Source organism: Xenopus laevis, chromosome 1L, assembly GCF_017654675.1.
Source record: "Xenopus laevis strain J_2021 chromosome 1L, Xenopus_laevis_v10.1, whole genome shotgun sequence".
In the NCBI taxonomy this organism is placed as follows: domain Eukaryota; kingdom Metazoa; phylum Chordata; class Amphibia; order Anura; family Pipidae; genus Xenopus; species Xenopus laevis.
In genome coordinates this window covers 80,813,317-80,836,151 of record NC_054371.1, presented here as the reverse complement: position 1 = coordinate 80,836,151, position 22,835 = coordinate 80,813,317, and the positions used below count along the sequence as shown (strand labels likewise).

Sequence of the window (22,835 nt, the reverse complement as noted above, 5' to 3'; positions counted from 1 at the left end):
ATAAGCAGATGTGTCCCTGCAGTCCTGTCCCAGTGAAATTTTCAAACTGGCCCTATAAATAGCTAGACGTATATATATGGGGAGCATACATGGCGCAGAATCAGCATGTCTGTGTATGGATATTTCAAGACCAAGGTAGCCCTATGTCTGACAGATGCTTAATCTAATATTGGTGTGCCATTAAAGCAAGCAAAATAACTTGTCATCAAAAGCTAAATCAATATAAATTTATAATTAAGTAAGGTTTTCTGTGTTAGATAACCTAAATTATTATGTTACAGAACAGCTGATGGAAATAATGTGAAAGCAACTGTTGCTTATAAATAGGGAACGTATTTCTTCTGAAATCTAAGTGCTCATTCCAAAACACAAAACATAAACAAGTGATGGTTGCAACCTATTATTTGTTTCCCAAACAGCCAAGGAACCAGATGGGCATAATTATCTGATAGAGACGTGAGTGTTGCCAAGTAGCTCATTCTACTCCCATGCCTTTGAATTCAGATACAATTCCATAAATAAAGAAACTAGTGATGTTGGTGCTGATGATGTAAAAACATTTGTATTTGCTCCTTCCATATGTGTATTGGATTAATGATACTGGTCTGGCAAACACTGGTGGTCCTCAGTGATTGTTCAGTTCATTTTACAAATGTGAATGAAAATGATCCCCTGGGGCCTAATTAAGACAATTCTTATCTTGAGACCAGCAATGTAAATTAATTAACATTTCAACTATTGATTTTGTATTTGTCTCATGTCAGCCATCCTAAAGGCTAATTAAACCGTATTATATTGCAGTTTACATGCATCTAGGGCAAATTCCTATTAGGCCAGTCCATTAGAGCAAGCAGTAAGAGTCACTGAGCTGTAACACTCCCTCCTTCTGTGCTCTCTTTCCCTCAGATTTTGTTGATGGGAGTATCCACTATATGGCATTGCTTATTTCTGTGACGGTGTGCAGCATCATCCTGGCCATTATTCTCATATTCTGCTACTTCAGGTAAGAGGAAACGAGTCATGTTCTTATACTCTATTCTGTTACAGTGTGAGATAAGTCTGCAATCTCAAGTTCAGCAGATATTAGATAGAGAACCTAGAACAGTGGTTGGGCACATGTAGTCTTCCAGAGCTGGTTTCATTACAACTACCACCCTTTTATAAATATAATAAGATGGGATGCCTGGCTTCGATGAAAGTATGACATTGTACTGTGGGGGTTATTTACTAAAATCCGAATTTATCTCATATTTTATAAAAAAAAAAAAAACCACAACCAAACTCCCATGCTCGATTTGACCTTATTTATTAATAAAAATAATCCCAAATAATTGGATTGCGGAAAAACTTGATAAAATCGAGTGAAACCCCATATTGCTCAAATTTTGCGGGCATTTTTCCAGAATCGCTAGATTGGTATGATTGGTACCAGAAAAAGTTGGATTTTCAGGCTTAACCCAGCGAAGACCACGATAACTTAAATTTGGGATACGTGCCTCTCCCATTGACTTATACAGGACCTCAACAGGTCTGAGATGGTGGATTTTCAGATTTGGGCTTTTTGCAGCATCTGGGTTTAATAAATCTTGAAAAGTTGAGTTTTTTTTCCACCTCAAACTATTTGAGATTTGCCTCAAAAAGCTAACCAAAAAAATTTGAGGTTTAATAAATAACCCCCAGTGTATGTATGTACATTTTTATTTATATAGCGCCACTTACTGTATGTAGGCAGCACTGTACAGCAGAACAATAAATGGAACAATCAGGTTTCAATACAATAATAAATTATGAATAAATACAGAGTACAGTTGCATAAAAGATTAAGAACTAAGTATTAAAAATACAAGTGGAAGGTGGTCCCTGCCCCGTAGAGCTTACATTCGAAGTAGGAGGGTAACTTACAGACACATATAGAAGGATATTAAGTGCTGCAGGTTACAGTAGTAAATGTAAGTGCCAGAACTGGGTCAGGTATTATATTATTGCTCCAATAAGTAATCTTTGAGTTTAGTTCTGAAGGGACTGAGGGAAGATTCTCTCCAGAGGAATTTAGGAATGGCATTCCAAATGTAAGGAGCAGCAAGAGAGAAAGGTTTAAGGTGGGAACAAGCAGTATTAGTGGGGAAGGAGGGTGACCAAGTGTTTGCTCTGAGAGGAAGTTTGCCAAGAACATAAGGAGACATATTGCCAGCAAAACACATTTTTTGATCATTCTGCATGTACCTTTGGGCAGTGTTACCTAAATCTTGAGGCTGGTCACACTAGGGTTGCCCAGAGCAATATATTGGGTGTCAGTTAGTGTAATGTGTGGGCAAAATGCCTTTATGGTCTGCTAAATATTCCTGGCAGCCCAATTTAAATTGCCACTTAGGGTGAGATATGAGGCAAACGCTTATTTACTCTACTTATTTTTTTGTGATTAAAACTTTTTTGTTAAAAACAGGGGTGCAACTTTAAGGTCCAGACTACCCCTAATAAAAGATTTCTGGCTGCCCTGCACAAAATTGTTGGTGACCTGTGAAACACAGGTTACAGCTCATGTGCAAACTCGAGAGTCATCTGCCCCGTCTATAGTACTTATAGTTATTCATTGCACTCATGCTGAACAAGGGTGTATACACTGCCCTATATGGCTGAATTGCTGATACATCAATGTTTTAATGTGCATGTAACTTTGCTGTAACTAAGACTGACACTTTTTATGTCTCTTTCCTATTTATAACATAAGCATTAAGCATCATTTTTAGGTCGGCTTGTAAAATAACAAAGGGGAGCCACAAAAATTAAAATAAAATAGATAAACAGTAAAGAGTTTCTTACCTGTCTGCATTCCTTCATGGCATTTTATATTCCCTTGTTTCCTATTATAAGTTAATTAATAACGGCACAGAATGATATATCTTTAAATGTTATTCACCTTTTCCTGTGGAATTTCCACATCTTTGGTGTTAATTTTAAATGTAAATAGCATGTTTTATGTCATTGAACTTAATTATTGTAGCCATTAAGTGTTGGAAACCTTTGTTAGGCAAGATTTCCTGGGTTCAGCAAATGATCCTTAGCTAAATAAACAAGTAAGTTCTTGTTTTTAGGTATAAGCGCCAGGAAGCCAGACCCCGTTACAGCATTGGAATTGAACAGGATGAGACATACATTCCTTCTGGAGAATCACTGAAGGATCTCATTGAACAGTCGCAAAGCTCAGGAAGTGGCTCGGGGCTCCCTCTGCTGGTAAGAAAGCTGTAGTATACAGTCTGATATTTGATAATAGAATTTTTCCAGATGAGTACTTTGGATGCTAATAACATTCTTCTTTGCATTGATTATTCAATAATTATTTAATCACTGTCTAATGTACAATCTATGCTTACATGCAGCCCTAACATGGGATTTTAGGATTTTTTTTTTAAAATTTCAACCCAAACATTATATTGTTTACAATGATAATGGATGGATATTTAGACATGGCAGGATTGGTGCAGGTGCGGAGACATGCAGTGGGCCTGGAACTGGACACAGGACTCTCACTACTTGGTTAGTTGAGATGCTAGAGTGCGGAATATACAGTAATATTTCCCATTGCCACCTTGAAAAAGAACTGGGGATTTTTAAAATGACTGCAGGACTAAATAGCTGTTTTAAAAGCTATTCATTTTTTGCATGAGGCCCAACTTTCCTGTGTTCATGCCCGTCCCCTGGTATTATAGTCTTTACAACTGCTTTTTTATTTCAGAAAATTAAGTTCTTAAAGGAGAAGGAAAGGCTTTGTGCACCTGTGGGTGCCAAATGTTAAGCACCCCCAAGAGATTGTATTGACTTACCTGAAGCCCGAGGCCGGTGCTCCTATCAGCAGAAAACTGCACCGGCCCGGGGTTATACCAGTGAGCACTACAGATTGATCCTCTTCTGTCTTCCTCTTTTTTTGAGAGGTTGCGTATGCACAGTAGAACGAAAAGACAAACTAAAAAGTCGGCTATTTCGTTCAACTGCGCATGCGTCTGCCCAAGGAAATTTCAGGAAAGAAGAATCTGTGGTGCTCACTGGTTTAACCATGGCCGGTGCAGTTTTCTGCTGATAGGAGCACCAGCACGGGGTTTCAGGTAAGTCACTACAATCACTTGGGGGTGCCTAACATTTGGCACCCCCAAGTGCACAAAGCCTTTCCTTCTCCTTTAAGCAGCTTGACAATACAGTACTTTCCCCTACTAACTAAAACATCAAATTGCTAAGTTTTTTTTTAAGACAAAGTTTCACAGTTTGGGGGTTGTTTGGGTAAGAAGTTATCTTGATCTAGTGATGTATGAAATTGTCACCTTGTTTTCATTCCTCTGCCACTATGCAATAAATCATCTCATCCTGAGGTAGGTAAGAGTTGATTATAGCTTATCTGACAAAGTCTGTTTGATAAATGACTTTCTTCTACATTGCCTTGATCCACGGGAATGCCTGTTGGACACTATTTCTTTCGCAGAATTCTGGATTTCGAAAACCATTTGAAAGTGTTTGTGTTAGTACAGTACTTTATAAATGTGTGAGCTCAGCACTGTATATCCCTACATATCTTACATGACTACTAGCTTGCCCTGAGTACAGAAAATTCCTTTAGGGCCTAACATCAGTATACATTTTACCAAATGTAAATTGGTTACCACAAATAGTTTTTTAACTTGTGGTAAAAAACTAAATTTTGTTGAGAAAAGAAATTTGACTACAATTAAAATGGCATTGTTCCATTTTTTTTGAAAAGGTGACTGTTTAAGAAAAAATAAAACCTTGAATGTTTAAGAAACACCTCCCACATGCTTCCGATTTTTTCATTAGAACGATCATCAGAAAACTGACATTTTAGTAACTTTGCCCTACAGTACAGGAAAAAAAGTCAATGTGGGTGAAAAAAATGAACAACATTTTTCATAAACGTTACATTATTGCCAGTGGGACTACATTCGGAGGAGATCCGCGCTAGAGGAAATTCATTTTGGGACGAATTATCTCCAAATATGCCCTGTAATGTAAGGTTTTACTAAGTTGCAAATAAATAATATTGCAATAATTGTACAATTTATGCTCTGCGCTGGGAAAAAAAATGATTCTAATCATTTTCTGAATCATTGACCCCTGCATGCAATTTGTATCAGGGATGGGTGTTAGTGCTGCTGCTGAGCTGTGCTGGGGCCTGACACCCATTTCCAGGGCTGTAATTCCTACATTTCTATACTATGGTTATAGGAGCAGCCCACTGCACTTAAAAAAGAGTTCTTATATTTATTTTCACCTCTTTTACAAGTCATGTCCTTAAATGACTTAAATGGCATCTTTTTTTTAACATATGAATTTCAGAGCATTTGACAATGTACACTGTCAATATCACTTCAAATGACACTTATGTTATGTATATAAATTATACAGTACAAGCCATGCCAGGTACTCTTGGGAGGAAACACAAATGGTGTGTGCAATAAAATACATTTCACTAATATTTATGCTGGATTTATCCTGCTGCAGTGGGTGGTCAATCATTTGCTGGTGTGTTTCTATTCACAGGTCCAAAGGACAATAGCAAAGCAAATACAGATGGTGAAACAAATTGGCAAAGGGCGCTACGGGGAGGTCTGGATGGGTAAATGGCGCGGAGAGAAAGTGGCTGTGAAAGTATTCTTCACAACGGAAGAAGCAAGTTGGTTTCGAGAGACAGAAATCTACCAGACTGTGCTTATGCGACATGAAAACATACTGGGTAAGGCGCTGCATATGACAAAAATCAAATTGCTACTTTTAGCATTAAAGGGGATCTCCGGCGAAACATGTCTGTGGTCAGTGCTAAAACTGCATGTAATAAACTGCTTCATAAATAATTCTGTTGAGAAGAAAATTTGAAGGAAAGGTAAAGCAGGAACTGGGCAATTTGCCATTAGCTGTGTTGTAGCTGGGCCAGTTCAGTCTGGCAGTCGCTGATATAATCTTATACAAGTGTGGCAACTTTGAGCTGCGCACAGGATGAGTATAGCAGAATATTACCCACTGTAATTTTGCTGCTTGAATTAGAGCTTTCTTTTGCCTCCCACTTGTTTGACCACCATGAATCAAAGAAGAGAATAAGGCTATAATATTTTATCCCATGGTATTTTAATATGTTTATTGAGATTTGTATTTTATTTCAAAAGTGGTATGAGGATAGTAGCCTCCTTAACTGTTTTTTCTGGGCAAGCTAGGTACCATTAGCTTTAGGTGGTCCCTAAAGGCTTCCTGCTTTTAGATGATTGACCTCAGCTTAAAAAAGCATAAGAACTACACCTATAGACATCTGTTAAAAGAACCAGAGATTTGACTCTATATTATAAATAGATTTAGCATTAAATTAATATTGAGTGCATCTGTCATCAGTAATTTAGACTAGCGTCAAACAATAGTTATTACTAGCAGGAAATTATACATGGTCTCCTTATTCTCATTAGTCTCCCCATAATTTTACACACTGAAGGTGTCAGAGGGAATGCTTTAATTGCTTTTGGTAAAATACACTTCTAGCTGCTATGTATTATTGGCAACGTGGCTGTAAATCACAGATTAATCCTTACTTTATAGACCTTAATAATACTGTTTAATAGTTTTATCACACCACAGGTACTCAACCTGTGTCATTCAGATGGCCAATTTAGCAGTAAACCAAGGCTTATGACTTTACTGAATTATACTGTTCTTTCCTTTATATTACATTTTTTTCTGAATTGGAGTATACATACAGTATCTATGAATATGTGTAGTTCCAATTTGTGTACAAAATATAATAACACTATTGTGATATTTTTTTTTAAAAAAAATCTAAAGTTTTCTAAAGTGTGTTTACTATTCCATAATTTGGATCTCCATGCCTTAAACAGATACTGACACCAGAAATTAAACATTATCTAACATTGTCTTTGGATGAGCTTTGTCATTTTGCCATAAAAATATTGCCCAATATTTTTATCAGATTCCCCTAAGAAGGGGGCTGCCATATTTGTGCAGCAGTTGTCTCTAACTGACAGGTTGAGAAGGGACAATGAGGTTGGCAAAACAATCAGGTTTAAGAACTTAAAAATGGATGGTTCACTTTTATGTTCACTTTTAGTATATTATACAATGGTTAATTTTAAGCAACTTTTCAATTAGCCTTCATTTTTTCTTTTTTATTGTTTTTGATTTATTTGCCTTGTTCTTCTAACGTTTTCCAGCTTTCAAATGGGGGTCACTGACCCCATCTAAAATATCAAATTATTTGTAATGCTACAAATGTATTGTTAGTGCCACTTTTTATTACTTGTCTTTCTATTCAGGCCCTCTTCTATTCATTTTCCAGTCTTTTATTTGAATCAGTACATGGTTGCTAGGGTCATTTGGACCTTAGCAACCAGATGGCTGAAATTGCAAACGGGAGAGCTGCTGAATAAAAAGCTAAATAACTTAACAACCAAAAATAATAAAAAATGGAAACCAATTGCAAATTTTCTCAGAATATCACTTTCTACATCATACTAAAAGTTAATTTAAAGGTGAGCAACCCCTTTAAAGATACAATTACTCACAAAAGTAGCTCTCGCAGCAAACAATTATAATTGTGACCTATAGGTAACTTTATGTACATTCATATTATGAAAAGTAGTTTTATTGTGTCAGTATCCCTTTAAGTCTACTAAAAAAAAAATATTAATTAAACCCAATAGGATTGTTTGCCTTCAATGAGGATGTATTGTATCTTAGTGATCAAGTACAATGCACTGCACTATAGTCTATAGATGACCTTCTCGTAATTCAGAGCTTTCTGCATAAGGGGCTTCCGGATCACATACCTATATTAGAATAATCTAACATGGAGTCTAACATGGTAATCAGTGCTGAAGAGTATGGATATGCACACTAGTACAACAATATGTTCCCTCAGTATATGTGATTTAGTAAATAGGAGTAGGAAATTGAAGATGGGGCTGGTAACCCCCTTGAGTTACATCACTTTGTAAAAAGATGAACATACCATTTAATGGATTTGGTAGGCTGGGAGAAGGGAGTGTAAATGCCTGGAGGGCCACATGTAGTTGTACAGCCCTGCCTTAGCTGATTTGCTCTCTACAGACAAGTCATTGTCTCAAGTGGTAGTAAACAGGTAGTGCCTATGCAAAGAATAGTGGCTTCCACTCATATTTAAATTGTTGTGGTTTGCCCTTGAGTTTTACAACCTGGATAAGGATAGATATTTTAATGGAAAGATCCTAGTTAGAATTGAGGTACTTTCCATTGAGACACTTTCCATTTATCAAAGGATGAAAGTGAAAGTTCACTATTTGATAAATATGTCCATAGAAATGAATGGAGAGAGGCGGTATTTCCCGCTAGCAGACTGTGGCGATCTCTAACTTCACTCTTTGCCATTCTGCAGGATATCTTTGTCTGCTCTGAGCAGGACTTCCAAATCCATGGCCTACCCCCAGCCGCTATGAATTATAATGCAAAAGCAGCTCAGCTGAGGATGTTTAAAGTTGTTGATAAGCAAATCTGGAAGGCTTTGAATTTAATGATAGTAAAATGGTTTAAACTTGTGTTTACTGTGCAGCTATTGTCATATTCCAAATTATGGATGTAAATAGCATGTGGTTAATTAGGTTACCAGAAAAGACACATTTAATTAGTATTTGTAAAGAAAAAAATACATGAAAAGGGGTTTTGTATCTGGCATGACTTTTTCTGAGTGAATATATAAAATGAATTAGACATGCATGCTCTCAACTAATAAAGGAAACGCTGACGCACAAGTGTTTTTATCATTAGATAAAAACACTTGTGCAAACGAATAAACGCACTATCCTGGGTTTAATGTAAGTCTTGAAACAAAATGTGCTGAGAGTGAAATGGAAGTACTTTAATGTCAGCTCTTTAGGTGATGTGCATCGGTGTCATAAACATCTGATTCACTCTGCTGATCCTGGGCAAAATTTTACTGCTGGACAAAGACAATAGCTTTCTGTTAATTAAGATGACTTAATGAGCCCTTTTTATGAAGCTGTAGCATTCAGTAAACAGCTTATTACTACACCTCAAGGATGAGAAGGAAAATCATTTGTGTCTATCTATCTATATCTATCTATCTATCTATCTATCTATCTATCTATCTATCCTGTATATGTAAAATTGCATTTCACTTTACAGGTCCAAAAAAATAAATCAATTTGTTGGTAAGGAATTAGTGGTCCACTAATTTTTCAACAATAGTTTTTTTTCTCTTTTTGGACCTGTAAAATGTAATGCTAAAAGTCCATATCTAGTTTTCCTTCATTTACACCAAGACAAGTTAATCCAGGTTATGGGAGAGCATTTTTCTATCTATCTATCTATCTATCTATCTATCTATCTATCTATCTATCTATCTATCTATCTATCTATCATCTATCTATCTATCTATCTATCTATCTATCTATCTTATCTATCTATGTATTATATATCATCTATTTATTATATCTCCTATCTATCTATTTATCATCTATGTATCCATAATCTATGTATCTTATCTTACTATCATACAGTATATCCTGTATGTATAAAAATTGCATCGCAATCTACAGGTCCAAAAAAAGAAATCAATTTATTGGTGAAGAATTCGTGGTCAATTCATTTTTCACCAATAGTTTTTTCTTTTTTTGGACCTGTAAAGTGTAATGCCACAGGTCCATATCTAGTTTTCCTTCATTTTTACCCAGGCAAGTTGATTCTTGATCATCTATTTATTATATATCTATCATCTGTTTATCATCTATGTGTCTGTCTATCTATATATCCATCTATCATATATGCAGCCTAAATATATGGTATAAAATCATCTTTACTTATTTCCAGTTGAATTATATTTTTAAATTCTTCTATTTTCCTGTAATGTATGGGAAGCATAGCTTATTGTTGCAAATAAACTTCTAGACTAGAGAATTGGGAATACATAGCTGCATATTTCTGGAAGTGTTTTTTTGTGATTGCCAACATTGCCAATGTGAATTAGAAGTGTCCCTTGTACCTTATACCAGTCACATGAACGGGGTTTCCCGGCATGGCATAGTCTCAGCTGGCAAACTACCAAACAAATCCACCCAACTGTGTTTTTTTCAGATTTCACATTTATATACTGTAGATTCACACAGTTTCCCTTTATTCAATGAAAATATATGTCCTTTTTTTAATCAGATTTTGAATTTTGAAAATTCAGCAGCATTTATGCCCATTAGCTACAATTTATAATTATCTCTAAGGCTTCAAGATGTTAGATCAGACTGAGGAAAATGATTTTTGATAACAAACCTCTAATGGGCACTAGTATTTCAAACCTAATGCACACGTTTGAATATGCTTTGCTATCTTCCTTGTAATTCATTTCATATCCTCAATGTAATGTGCTATGATAGCTGTGAAACACATGCTTTCTGTAATCATAGTGCCATTTGGGCAGCTTGGCAACCTTGTGCTTCCCATGACCATATGTAGTATATGATATGACATATGGACAAAATGGGGAATATTATTCTTCCCTCTGAGAGGCATAACTCATTCTGACAAGTTTGTGTTTCACACATGTCAGCAAGAGAAGAGTTACATTTTGCATCAACAACATAAAAAAGCAGTATAAATATTTTCAGTGTTTAATAAGCTTCTTTGAACCTTAGAGCTGCAGAGGAACGACTGTAGAGGAATGACGTTAAAGACTGGTTTAATAACAAAAAATGCTCCCCAACATCTGCCGTTAGTGGGGGGGGCCTTAGTCTATTGCTTGTCTATTCCTGCTAAGTGGAGAACGTCCCAAAAGGGTGGGTAAAGATCCAAAGGGTGTATCATTAGTGTGTGGCTAGGGTACATCCAGGACAAGGCTGTGACCAGTTTGTTGGAAAAGAAAAGATGGTAAATGTTCCAGTGGAAGAGGGTCACTATTTTGCTCTACACCTCTAACCATATGGAGCAAAGCATAAGATCCAGGGCACTATTTAGATTGTGGGCCTTGGTGGCTCACTGGCACTGAGCTTTAGTTGCTTATGGCACATGAAGTGCTGTTCATTTGTAGCATTTCAACTAACTGAAAAGTGCCCAATACTCCTTGAATTGGTGAACAACTCACAGCAACAATACTAGTGTTTAAACACATAGGCTAGGGCCAGATAACACAATCTTATTTTGAATACTACAAGCGAAATTATTGCATTAGTATCAGATAGGGATGGCCCTGTGGGGCCCTGGACTTTAACTTAATAGCTACACTAGAATATCTTCTTCCTCACTGCATCGTGCACTTCAATTACCTCTTTTTTTCACCATTCTCATTTATATTATTCATTTAATAAAGGCATGGATATTTAAACAACATTTTACCCCAGACTTACAGTAGATGGCGACCTCTACCTTTTTATCCCCTTTTTGCACTATATACAGCATTATATGTTTGCATGTGTGTGTATGTATTTATATATATATATATATATATATATATATATATATATATATAAATACTTGATCCCAACTAAGATATAATTAAACCTCATTGCAAGCAAAACCAGCCTATCGGGTTTATTTAATGTTTGCTTGATTTTATAGTTGACTTATAGTATCCAGAAAACCCCAGGTCCCGAGTATTCTGGATAACAGGTACCATACCTACCTATATATATAGAAGAATGAAGAAGCTCGCACTCACAGGACTTATCAAGTCAAAAAAGGTGTTTATTTGGATCAAAAATCGACTAACGTTTCGGCTTGCCGAAACGTTAGTCGATTTTTGATCCAAATAAACACATTTTTTGACTTGATAAGTCCTGTGAGTGCGAGCTTCTTCTATTTGATTTTTGGCCTTTTGCACCCAGGCAACTTTGAACTTTAGACGTGAAGTGCCGGCTTCCAGGCAACAGTACATACATATATATATATATATATATATATATATATATATATATATATATATATATATATATATATATATATATATATATACACATATATAGAGAGGTATATAGTGGTATATAGATATAGATATTTAGGTGTATATTTTTATATATATATATATATATATATATATATTTTATATATATATATATATATATATATATATATATATATATAAAAATATACACCTAAATATATATATATATATATATATATTTTTTTTTTTTTTTCCATAAGACCTTAGAGTGCGGACATTGCTGTTAGATTATTCTACATTTTATAACTGCACCCAGGCACTTTGATTTTTTTGTAACGAGTGCAAAAAAAAGTTTCAAAATAATATTCCAGCAATATAATGTTTTATAGGAAATATACTTTAATTTTATATGATTCAGAGGAGTCCTGTGTATTTTTTAAAGATGTTCTGTATATGATCCTCATTCGTAACATATATTGGCGTTATTTTGCAGGCTTTATTGCAGCTGATATTAAAGGGACAGGGTCATGGACTCAACTCTATTTGATCACAGACTATCATGAAAACGGCTCTCTCTATGATTACCTGAAGTCTACCACCCTGGATACAAAGGCCATGCTGAAACTAGCCTATTCGACAGTTAGTGGCCTCTGCCACCTGCACACTGAAATATTTGGAACAAAAGGAAAACCAGCTATTGCCCATCGGGATCTTAAAAGTAAAAATATACTGGTGAAGAAAAATGGAACATGCTGTATCGCAGACCTGGGACTGGCAGTAAAATTCATTAGGTTAGTAATCAGAGCTAATTAGGTTACTACGAATATGTTATTTGGTCGTTCACTGAAGCGTAACTTTAGTCCGTCTTATAACTGTCACATTTCAACCATCCCCCTCTTTTTATCTCTTTACAAAGGGTCAAGGAATGTTCTAGTACAATTCATTATAAGCACACGTTTCCACTGAAGAAGATATAGCATTCTTAGTGCACACTAGGGAATATTTGGAAGAGAATTAATTACTCAGAACTCTAAGATGCTGAATTACAAAAAGATAAAAATGTAGAACTTCAGATGTTCAATTATAAACTCTTTAAAGTTAATGAAGATTGACACCTATGTATGCACATCAAAGAAAACAACTTTTTATTTTCTAAAAATCAAAGGCAACAGTGGTAAATTATATTTACTAAAATGAAAAGAAATGAGGGCCTATTCACTACTGACATTCATAGTATGGCACAACCAGTGGCAAAAGGTCTACATATGACTTTGCTGGGAGCAGGTTGCATTTTGGCCACCTGAAAATGTACATTAAAATAAATTAATTAAAATGCATCAGATAAATTAAATAGATATATTGCACATTTAGTGAGACACTTGCAGTTGTTAAAAACTTTTCCAGGTGAGGGGGGTAATTGGGGGTTGAGGTGGTAAGGTTTGTCAGCTCCAGTTGGAGGCTACAGTATAGCTACTATATCCATTCCGTTCCTGCAAAATCAGGGTATTGTGCTTTGCATTATGAGCTGAATCTGACCCGTTGCCACTCCGTGTTTAAATTGGCATTTTAGTGTAAACCTTATTGGAGAGATAATATCAGCTGGGATTTGGCGGTGATGGGGCAACTGTGAGTAGTAATAATACAGATGGGCAGTTGTGACATCAGGGACCAAATCAGGAGGGTGTGCAAGGATTGCTGTGTAGTTGTAAGCAATTTAAAGTGCACGTATTCTTACTTTGACGATTTCACACCTGCATCTAAAATGTACAACTGCTATAGCTTTTGCACTTTGCAGGTATGGAATCTTTAATCTAGAATGATGAAGACATGGATTTTTCCAGATAAAGTTTTTACCCCCAATTACTCCAAAAACCCAGTTGGCTGGTTTATGGTATATTTCCAGAAAAATTTGCACCAGGGGATGCTGGGCATGTACCTCTTCTGTCCATCTACCCCCCTTCTGACCCTTCTATAACTCTGAGTGTCCACCTGCTGAGGGAGTGGCAAATGCAAGAAGTATTTTATAATGTGCATGATGGAGACGTCAGGGCCTCCTCCTGTTTGTCACCTTGAGGAAGGGCAATCGCGGATGCAGCTTAACAACAGGTGCCCTTGACACTTGCCGCAGTATTGAATCTCCAATATGCTGCAAAAACAGGATAAATTACTTTAAGAGCATAATGAACACATAGGCCCTTATTTATCAAAATCCAAAGTTTTTCTAAATATTTAAATAAAAAAAAGTCCGACCAAACTAGAATCCACGATTGGACCTTATTTATTATTAAAAAACACGGTTTAATCAGATCGGGTAAAAACTCAATAAAATCGAGCGAAAATCCAAATCGTACAATTTTTCCGTTTTTTGCTTGAAAAGCCAAAAATAGTTGGATTTTCGGTCTAATTCCAGCATAAACCACAGAAACTTCCAGATATGATAGGGACCTCTTCCATTGACTTCCTCGCCAGGTCTGAGATGGAGTATTTTCGGATTCTGACTTTTTCCATCATCGGGGTATAATAAATTTCGAAAAATTTGAGATTGGATTTTATAGTTAAAGAAACTCGAATTTTTCACGTTTTGTGGATTTGGAGTTCAATATATTAATATGAATATATTATTTTTTTAAAAAGAAATTTTGTGTAAATGAAACACTAGTGTTGAGAAAGCATTACAATACGTAAAATATGCAAAATATTATTTTTATATAAAGTTCTGGATTTAAAGGTGCAACAAAAACCCTATCAAAAAAAATTGAGTAAGTTGTAGTAAGCATTGCATTGTATTTCAAGTATCACAATAAGAGTAGCCTGAAGTAGATGAAAACCCCTTTCTTTGTTTAAGATCAAAGTGTAGTGTACAATTCAGAAAAAATTCTGTTTCTCTGTTCCGTAAGATTTCATTGTCATAGCTGTCATTTGAGTTTAGTCAAATGCTAATGAAATGTCAGAAACTTAACAGCATCCCCACTGAGTTCAGTGTCTAATTGCGGTTGTGCATTTGAATACTTAAATCTAGCCTGGGGAAAGGAAGCCTTTCAACAGAGTCCTGGGTTCATGCTGAAGAGCTATTGTTATGCACAAGGTTACCCTTGCCAGGCTAAATATGTGTATGGCCTTGGCGCAGTGATTGATTTTGGTTTTGCTTAAATGCACAGCCCCCATTTTAAATAAATATCCCCTTTGAATGTATAATTGATACCTTTTAATGGAGCAGCAGAATAGTACCTATAAATTTAGAAAGACTTTTTGCCAAACCAAGCTCAGAAAAAAATCTATGCAGGTAAGTGCCTTACACAATATATCAAATAAAATGCTGGTCCACTTAAAGACATCAACAGGTCCAGCAATGCATCTTTTTTTCTTAAGACCCATAAAGCGCACAGTTATTTTGGCCGAGAATATAATATTATGTGTAATGCTGGGTTATATTAATTGTAGACGTAGACGCTACTTGCAAAGGATATTCTATTCAGAGAAAGAAGCAATACACAGTTATTTATGGGCAGTTGTAGTTAAAGTGTAGGGCAGTTATTTGTCTGGTTAGGCCATTGTATATTTTTGCCTGATGTCAGCATTGATTTCTGGTGCAAAGAGGAAGCACTTAAAGCAAAGTCTATTTCATGTTGATGTAGATAGATGACTTATATTAGCTAAACACTGACCACTGCAGCTAAACACGCATGTTTTTTAATGAGTGCATACCCTTGAAAATCAATAGAACACATGGACTTAACGCTATGAATTATCTTGCTTCAAAAAGTGGGTAAGCATTCAAGAATTCACATTGCTGCATGTTGGATAGAAAGCTGGAAATGCTACCGTTAGTCTCTTCCCTAGTGAATTGCCCTGGCTGGAATTAAATCTATAACTCCAGTACTGCAAGACAGCATTGATTTCCATTGAACCACTGTGTTGCCCATATTCACCCACTACTGTTAACGCCCACTCAAATGATAAGAAGTAAATGTGCTATTTTTTTTAAGTAACAGTTCCCACAAGGGGCCCATTTATTAAACTTCATTTATCTGGTTGAGGTTTTTAAGGGGAAACTCAAATTAATTTTCCCCAAAGTTGCTAAAAAGTCGAATCCAAAAATACTCTATCTCAAACCTGTCGAGGTCATGTAGAAGTCAATGGCAGATGTCCCTGAAGTTGTTTCTTGACATTGTCATCCGATAAAGTCAGGTTTTTTGTCTGATAATCCGAAAAAGTTGAGTTTTCGCAGCGAAAATTCGATAATGTTCAGTTTTCGGAGCGTTAATCGTACACTACAAATTGGCACTCGATTTTGACGCAATGTTTTGTTGCTCCAATTTTTTCAAGAAAAATTATTGAAAATTGTGCAGAAGGGAGTTTGGTCGGCTTTGTTTTTAGAAAAAAATGAGATTCATTTGAGTTTTAGTAAATAACTCCCAATAGTTAAACCTTACCAACACTACATCATTAGAACCACAAGACTTTCTATAATCAGATTTACTATCCACCTGCCGAACCACCTACCGATCCACACGTGCCCAACATGTAATGTTGGCTAAACACTAAAAACACACAGTCTACAGAAAAAAGGTGTAAAAAAACAGGTACAGCATTTGAAACAGACTCCTATACCTTAAGTTGAGATAGAAATCTCTCCACCTCCCTTGTGCTCCAGATGCCAGATTTAATTTTTTACTCCAGTCTAAAACAATCCTCATCCTTTTTGTGCTGTGTTTTATTCTTTCATTGTGTTCATGTTAATTAAACAAATGCTTTGAGTAATGGGTTACATTGCATTCAAATATACCTGAGCCATATACTTTTTGAGTATTTAAATGGTCCAGGTTTGTGTTAAGATTTTATTCCATTATATATCCTGTCTCAGCGATTCTGCCTAATGAACTATTTATTAAATGGAAGCTAAAACACTCATTATAAATATGCTGTAGTTTCCTTTAACACAATGTCATTCTTTTATTTTGCTCTGTAGTGACACGAATGAAGTGGACATACCACCAAACACCAGAGTTGGCACAAAGCGCTATATGCCTCCAGAGGTGCTTGACGAGAGCTTAAACAGAAATCACTTCCAGTCCTATATCATGGCAGATATGTATAGCTTTGGTCTTATCCTTTGGGAAGTAGCCAGACGATGCATATCGGGAGGTAACTGATTTATATTTCTCCTGCCTTGAATAGATTTTGCCTTTAAATGTGTATCAGAAGTGACCATTCTATGGCTACCAAACTTTGTCTAAAGAGAACATTCAACAGACTAAGCTGGACAACAGTTGTATGAACTTTTCAAATCAGTCCAATGTACTAAAGTATAACATTCCAACAAAAAATGTAAAACCAATTCCTAGTAAAAACCTGTTTAAACGTGAAGACAAGTGAGAGAGAAATGATGAGTTGCCTGTGTGCGGTGCAGGTATTTCCTATTCATTCCTAAGGGGAATGAGCTACTGATGGATGAAACTACTGTTAGTAGCTGGGGGACAATGTAGAAACTGCAAGAAAGTGATCTCAAGCAATCTACACCAGCAAGCATACCTACTGCCATAGACAGACCTTTTCACATGAATGGGAATCATTCTGATATGTCAGGCAGTGCATTATCCCTTATAATACATAAGATTTTGTGGTTCCAGCTCCTATATTATTTATCATTGAACATGGCTATAAGTGAACCTTCTATTTTACAGTTAACTTGTGATGGAGGGAAAATCATTATACATATCACTTTCTACATGGTAATTTTTGGATAATCTGTCCATGAAATTGAGGTTCTGTCAGGTGTCTACAGCAGGGATGTTTGTCTGAAGGAAGAGTAAAGCATTAGTGAAATACATTCTTATATCTGTCATGTTATGACATCACTATCTGACAAATTTAGAAATATAATTTACTATATATTTGAGCACTTGTGTATTATAAATAAGGTTATGCATGACATTTATTCAGATACTATAAAAAATTTAATTAAAAAATTAGATTGCAGACAAATTCTGATTTCCTTGCCATAATAGACCTGTTCTGTAATCACACAGTATGTAACGTGTCTGTTTTTCTCTCAGGTATACTAGAGGAATACCAGCTGCCCTACCATGATGTGGTACCTAGCGACCCATCTTATGAAGACATGAGAGAAATTGTCTGTATCAGGAGATTACGGCCCACATTTCCGAACAGATGGAGCAGCGATGAGGTACGGAATGCAAAGAATTGTGGCTTTAATTAGACTTTTGTATGTAAAGATTGTCTCTGTAATGAAAGGTTTAAATGCACAAGTCATTATTTTATATTATATAAAATATCTGATTGCTGGCCAGGGCCAAGGTGTGAAGTAGGGTCTTTTGGCTAATATTACAGTAAAAATAAGAGAAATAACATTGGCAATATGCGTTCAATATAAAGTATGTAAGCTGCATAAAAAGTGTTGAATCTATGGACTGGATGTTAAATATTGGATAGGATTGGATAATGGCCCTGGTTCCAATAAAACTGTACTAAATACAAAGTGGAAAGTAGAGTTGTCAGGGTGGCATTGACATTAGTGTATTAAAGGCAGTGTGTTGCTTTTCAGAGTAAACTTGAGAACAAGATGGGGTCATTTCACCTAAGTCTCACTTCACTATTAAGTTTCTAAGTTCTGTGCAAAAAGAGCTCCATGTTTTGGGCTTGCAAGATAAATCATTAGGTTATCAGATCACAGATAATCAGGAATCCATTATACAGGGGTGGTATTTATACACCAGCAATGCCCACGGTCAGACTGGGCCGGCAGGACTCTGGGGAAAAAACACAGACCCAGACCTGAACCCTGCTCCTACACTCTGCCATTGCTCCCCACTGCCCTCCCCCACTCACATTAAAGTATAAGGGGGAAGGGGTGGGGGCCCCAGAGGGGAAGCAGGCCTGCGCACCCAAGTCCGATTCAAGGACCAAACATGGAGCAGCTTCAGTTTCCCTGCTAGCTAAAAAAGTCTAAACTTTCTTTGTGATTAAACAGACAAAAAGCATGTTCCACACTGCCCCTTTAAACCTGGAAAAAATTATTGTCATTTATTATGCAATCAAATGTTTAAAAGTCATTTTTCCTACTATTAAAATAACTAATTCTAACATTTTCTCTCCTGCCGCAGTGTCTGAGACAGATGGGAAAGCTCATGACAGAGTGTTGGGCTCACAATCCAGCCTCTCGCCTCACAGCTCTACGAGTAAAGAAGACCTTAGCCAAAATGTCAGAGTCTCAAGATATCAAGCTTTGATTTAGCAAATAACTATTTTTATGTAAGCTGTCGGAACTGGACTTTATATTTGTGACTGAAAATCCTGAGGCGAAATGGAACTTTTCTACATTGAACATCTGTGTTTACCTTGAATACCATGAACTGAGAGTATAAATGTCTAGACGATTGAATCATCGGGACTTTTTGGATAAAATTCCAAAGGCTCTATTACTCAAGCTGGTGTACATGTGGAACATAGTTTCAATGACTAGATACAAGATTTAGCATGTGCTGCTTTCTGTGAAAGCCGTGAAGTTTTTATCGTTTGAAAAAGACCGTTTTTCTTCATTCTTGTTGTAATAAAAAAAGTCCAATTTAAATGTAATAATGCTATATATTGTTATGAAATAGTTGAGCAAAGGTAAGGGTACCGGAAAAGAGATCAAAATAACCAGTTGCTTTTCATCTTTGAAAACCTACGTGTAATTGTTTAAATAATAAGATGAAATGTCTGTCCAGCCTTGAACTCACTTTCTGCTAGCCTAGATCTGTGTCATTGTAATATGTTTCTGACAATATATTTTTTTAATAAGACTTTAAGTTGAACATAAATATGACAAGCAGTTGTCTTTTGTGATTTATATGAAGCAGGGACTGCTATTCAGCATATCAAAACAGGTGCCAAAGTATGGGGTAATGCTCAGGAAATGTATAGTATAGCATAGAGTGCAACTAGTCATTTCCAACCAATAGCTGCTTAAAGCTGTTTGGTGCGAATCAGCAAAATATTCCTGTTGTAGCTTCAAAATCTTTCTGCTCAGTGGCAGAGACTGGAGTAATGGGGGCACACCAGTACTGCAACATGAAGGCTCCTCTAGGCAGTCATCCTGGGGGCCCCTCCCAGCTTCCCTATGCGCGCACCTGCGTGAACGCTGTTGCACTGCGCGCCTGCACGGAAGCGCAGCTGCGAAAGTTTTTTAAGGGGTCATCTTATATTGTACAGTTTCCCATTGATCAGACAAGGGCCTGAATGGATCAAACCTGCCCATTTAAAAACTTACTTCTATCCACGGGATAAACACATCACTCCAACCAGTATATAGATGTACCACAAGTTGTGCACTGAATGTTTGTATTTGTGTATGAGACCACTTAACTTAATATTCCTTCATTCTTGATGTCTGGCATTGTACCGAAAGATTAGTGAATTGCTAATGTGGTACCTTTATTCAAAAAGGCTTCTTGTTCCAAGCCAGGTAACCAAAGGCCTGTTAGTTTGGCATCTGTGGTAGAAAACATTTTGGAGGGGATAGTTTTCTGTTAAATGATAAATGTGTGTTTCAAAATACATTACTGTGTGTTTGTGTCAGCATTACTTTATCCACAATAGATACTGCCAAAATCTAATTGCCTTCTACAAGGAATTGAGCAGAAGCCTAGACCTTGGAGTTGCAGAGAATGTGATATAGTTATGTGATAATATGCACTGCCGTACAAAAGGTTTACAATTTGATACAGTACTCCATAAAAGGTTATTGATTAAATTAAGGAATATGTAACTTGAACACACTCTCTCTCTCTCTCTGCAAAGATGAAGTTGTTTGTTTTGCTACATGTGAGTGCTTGCATTCAGAGATAGCTTTTATTGGAGGAGGCTCCTTTTGTGTTTTGTAGTTACAACTGAACTACTCTTTCACCCTGAAATGGCTCATGGCTAAAGCCAGTTCTGTAGCATTGTAATGCCAGTTCACACATGCATCAGTAGCAGTAAAACATGAACTTCCAAAATGCCTGCACTGGATTGCACACAAATCACAGCTAACGCTAAATTACTGGTTGCTTGCAATTATTATGTATGGGACTAGAGATCCCATACATATGTTTCTCCTTGCTTCATAAACGCCTTGAATATGATGACTGTGCTATACAAATGAAGTTTGTTGTGCTTATTGCATTTTCTAATATGATAAAAATCACTTGTGCTTCTCTGGTGCCATTTGGTGATTTCATTTGCTGAGCAGTCAGGTAACTTTTAGTTATGGCACTGCTTCATAGGCTTAAACAGCTGCATTTAACCATCCCAAAGGCAAGTTAAAGGCAACACACTGTCTGAATCTTTTGAATCTATGGCACTACCAGTCAGGTACTTGAGTATCACTGCCATGGACTTTATGTAAGAGGATAAAGGAAAAGAAAAGGCAAATTCACTGGGGGTTGCCAATATGTTGGGTAAATTATATATGTTGCCCCACCAGTGAATTCAGTTCTACATTTTTTCCCAGTGTCGGACTGGGACACCAAGGGCTCACCCCAAAATCTTAGACCAGGGGCCGACCAAAAGACCTTAGATCAGGGGCCCACTCTCAGTACTATTATAATTCCTCTCCTCACACAACATCTATTCTGCTAGTCTCTTTTCTTTACATGTTATAATCTATTATTCAATCTATTTAGTCTCTTTGTTCTCATATAAATAGGTAATGGCCATGAAATATGCCAAATGTTTTGAAGCAGGAGGGTCTACTGACACCTAGGCCCACCGGGAGTTTTCCTGGTATCCCTGTGGGCCAGTCCGACACTGTTTTTTCCCAGGCTGGTTATCCTAGTAAGAAAAAATGCACTGACCTAGGGAAAGTACAGTATTAAAACACCATGCCACCGTGCGTTTTCCAGACATTCTATGGCAGCGTTTAAAGTGGAGTAAAATCCAAAAATTGTACCATACTGCTCAATCACAAGTCTTAGGGACCCATTTATGAAACCTCAAATTTATCTGGTCGAGGTTTATAAGGGGAAAACTAAATTTTTGGTGGGTAAAAAAAACTTGAATTTTTAGAGATTTGTTATACCCCAAAGCTGCTAAAAATCAGAGTTCAAAAATACTCCATCTCAAACCTGTAGAGAGTTCATGTAGAACTCAGTGGCAGATGTGGAGTTTTCGTAACGTCAATTCGAGTCACAACATTTTCGAGAAGAATTATTGATAAAGGAGTTCAATTTGTGGATGGGAGTTAGGTAGACTGTGTTAATGAAAAACTGAGATATGCTTTGAGTTTTAGTAAATACCTAAACTCACCTTAAACCCAGGTGAGTTTTGCAGCAATGGCAATTTTAAAGGGATTTCGTAATGCATGATTGTTATGGTGTCATTTTTATTTCTAAATTACTCTGCATATACTGCAAATAATTCACTCTACAATGTAAAATATCATTCAACAAGTTGTAATATTGGTGTGTAGGTGCATCTCAGGTCATTTTGCCTGGTCATGTACTTTCAGAAAGAGCCAGCACTTTAGGATGGAACTGCTTTCAGGCAGACTATTGTTTCTCCTACTCAATGTAACTGAATGTGTTGCAGTGGGACATGGCTGTATACTATTGAGTACTTAGATCTACCAGGCAGCTGTTATCTCATTACCTTCCCATTGTTCTGCTGATAGGCACCTGTGGGAGGGAGGGGGTGATATCATTCCAACTTGCAGTGCAGCTGTAAAGAGTGACTGAAGTTTATTAGAGTACAAGTCACATGACTGGAGGCACCTGGGAAACTAAAAATATGTTTAGCCCCATGTCAGATTTCAAAATTAAATGTAAAAAAACTGTTTGCTCTTTTGAGAAATGGATTTCAGTGCAGAATTCTGCTGGAGCAGCACTATTAACTGATGTGTTTTTAAAACAAACCCATGTTTTCCCATGACAGTATC

At 36.5% G+C, this 22,835-nt stretch overlaps 1 protein-coding gene across 5 annotated transcripts in view; it reads left to right on the top strand.

Moving 5' to 3' along the window:
• The window catches only part of bmpr1b.L (bone morphogenetic protein receptor type 1B L homeolog), a 257,272-nt gene extending 236,791 nt beyond the window's left edge, over positions 1-20,481 (top strand). For all 5 annotated transcript variants that reach the window (XM_041590759.1, XM_018252111.2, XM_018252118.2 and 2 more), the window contains 7 exons: positions 907-1,003; positions 3,093-3,231; positions 5,545-5,737; positions 12,414-12,711; positions 16,890-17,065; positions 17,977-18,107; positions 19,045-20,481. In XM_041590759.1, the coding sequence (XP_041446693.1) occupies positions 907-1,003; positions 3,093-3,231; positions 5,545-5,737; positions 12,414-12,711; positions 16,890-17,065; positions 17,977-18,107; positions 19,045-19,170 (1,160 nt within the window). In that variant the 3' untranslated portion in view covers positions 19,171-20,481. The remainder of the gene's footprint in view (positions 1-906; positions 1,004-3,092; positions 3,232-5,544; positions 5,738-12,413; positions 12,712-16,889; positions 17,066-17,976; positions 18,108-19,044) is intronic.
• The last annotated feature ends 2,354 nt before the right edge of the window (positions 20,482-22,835 follow it).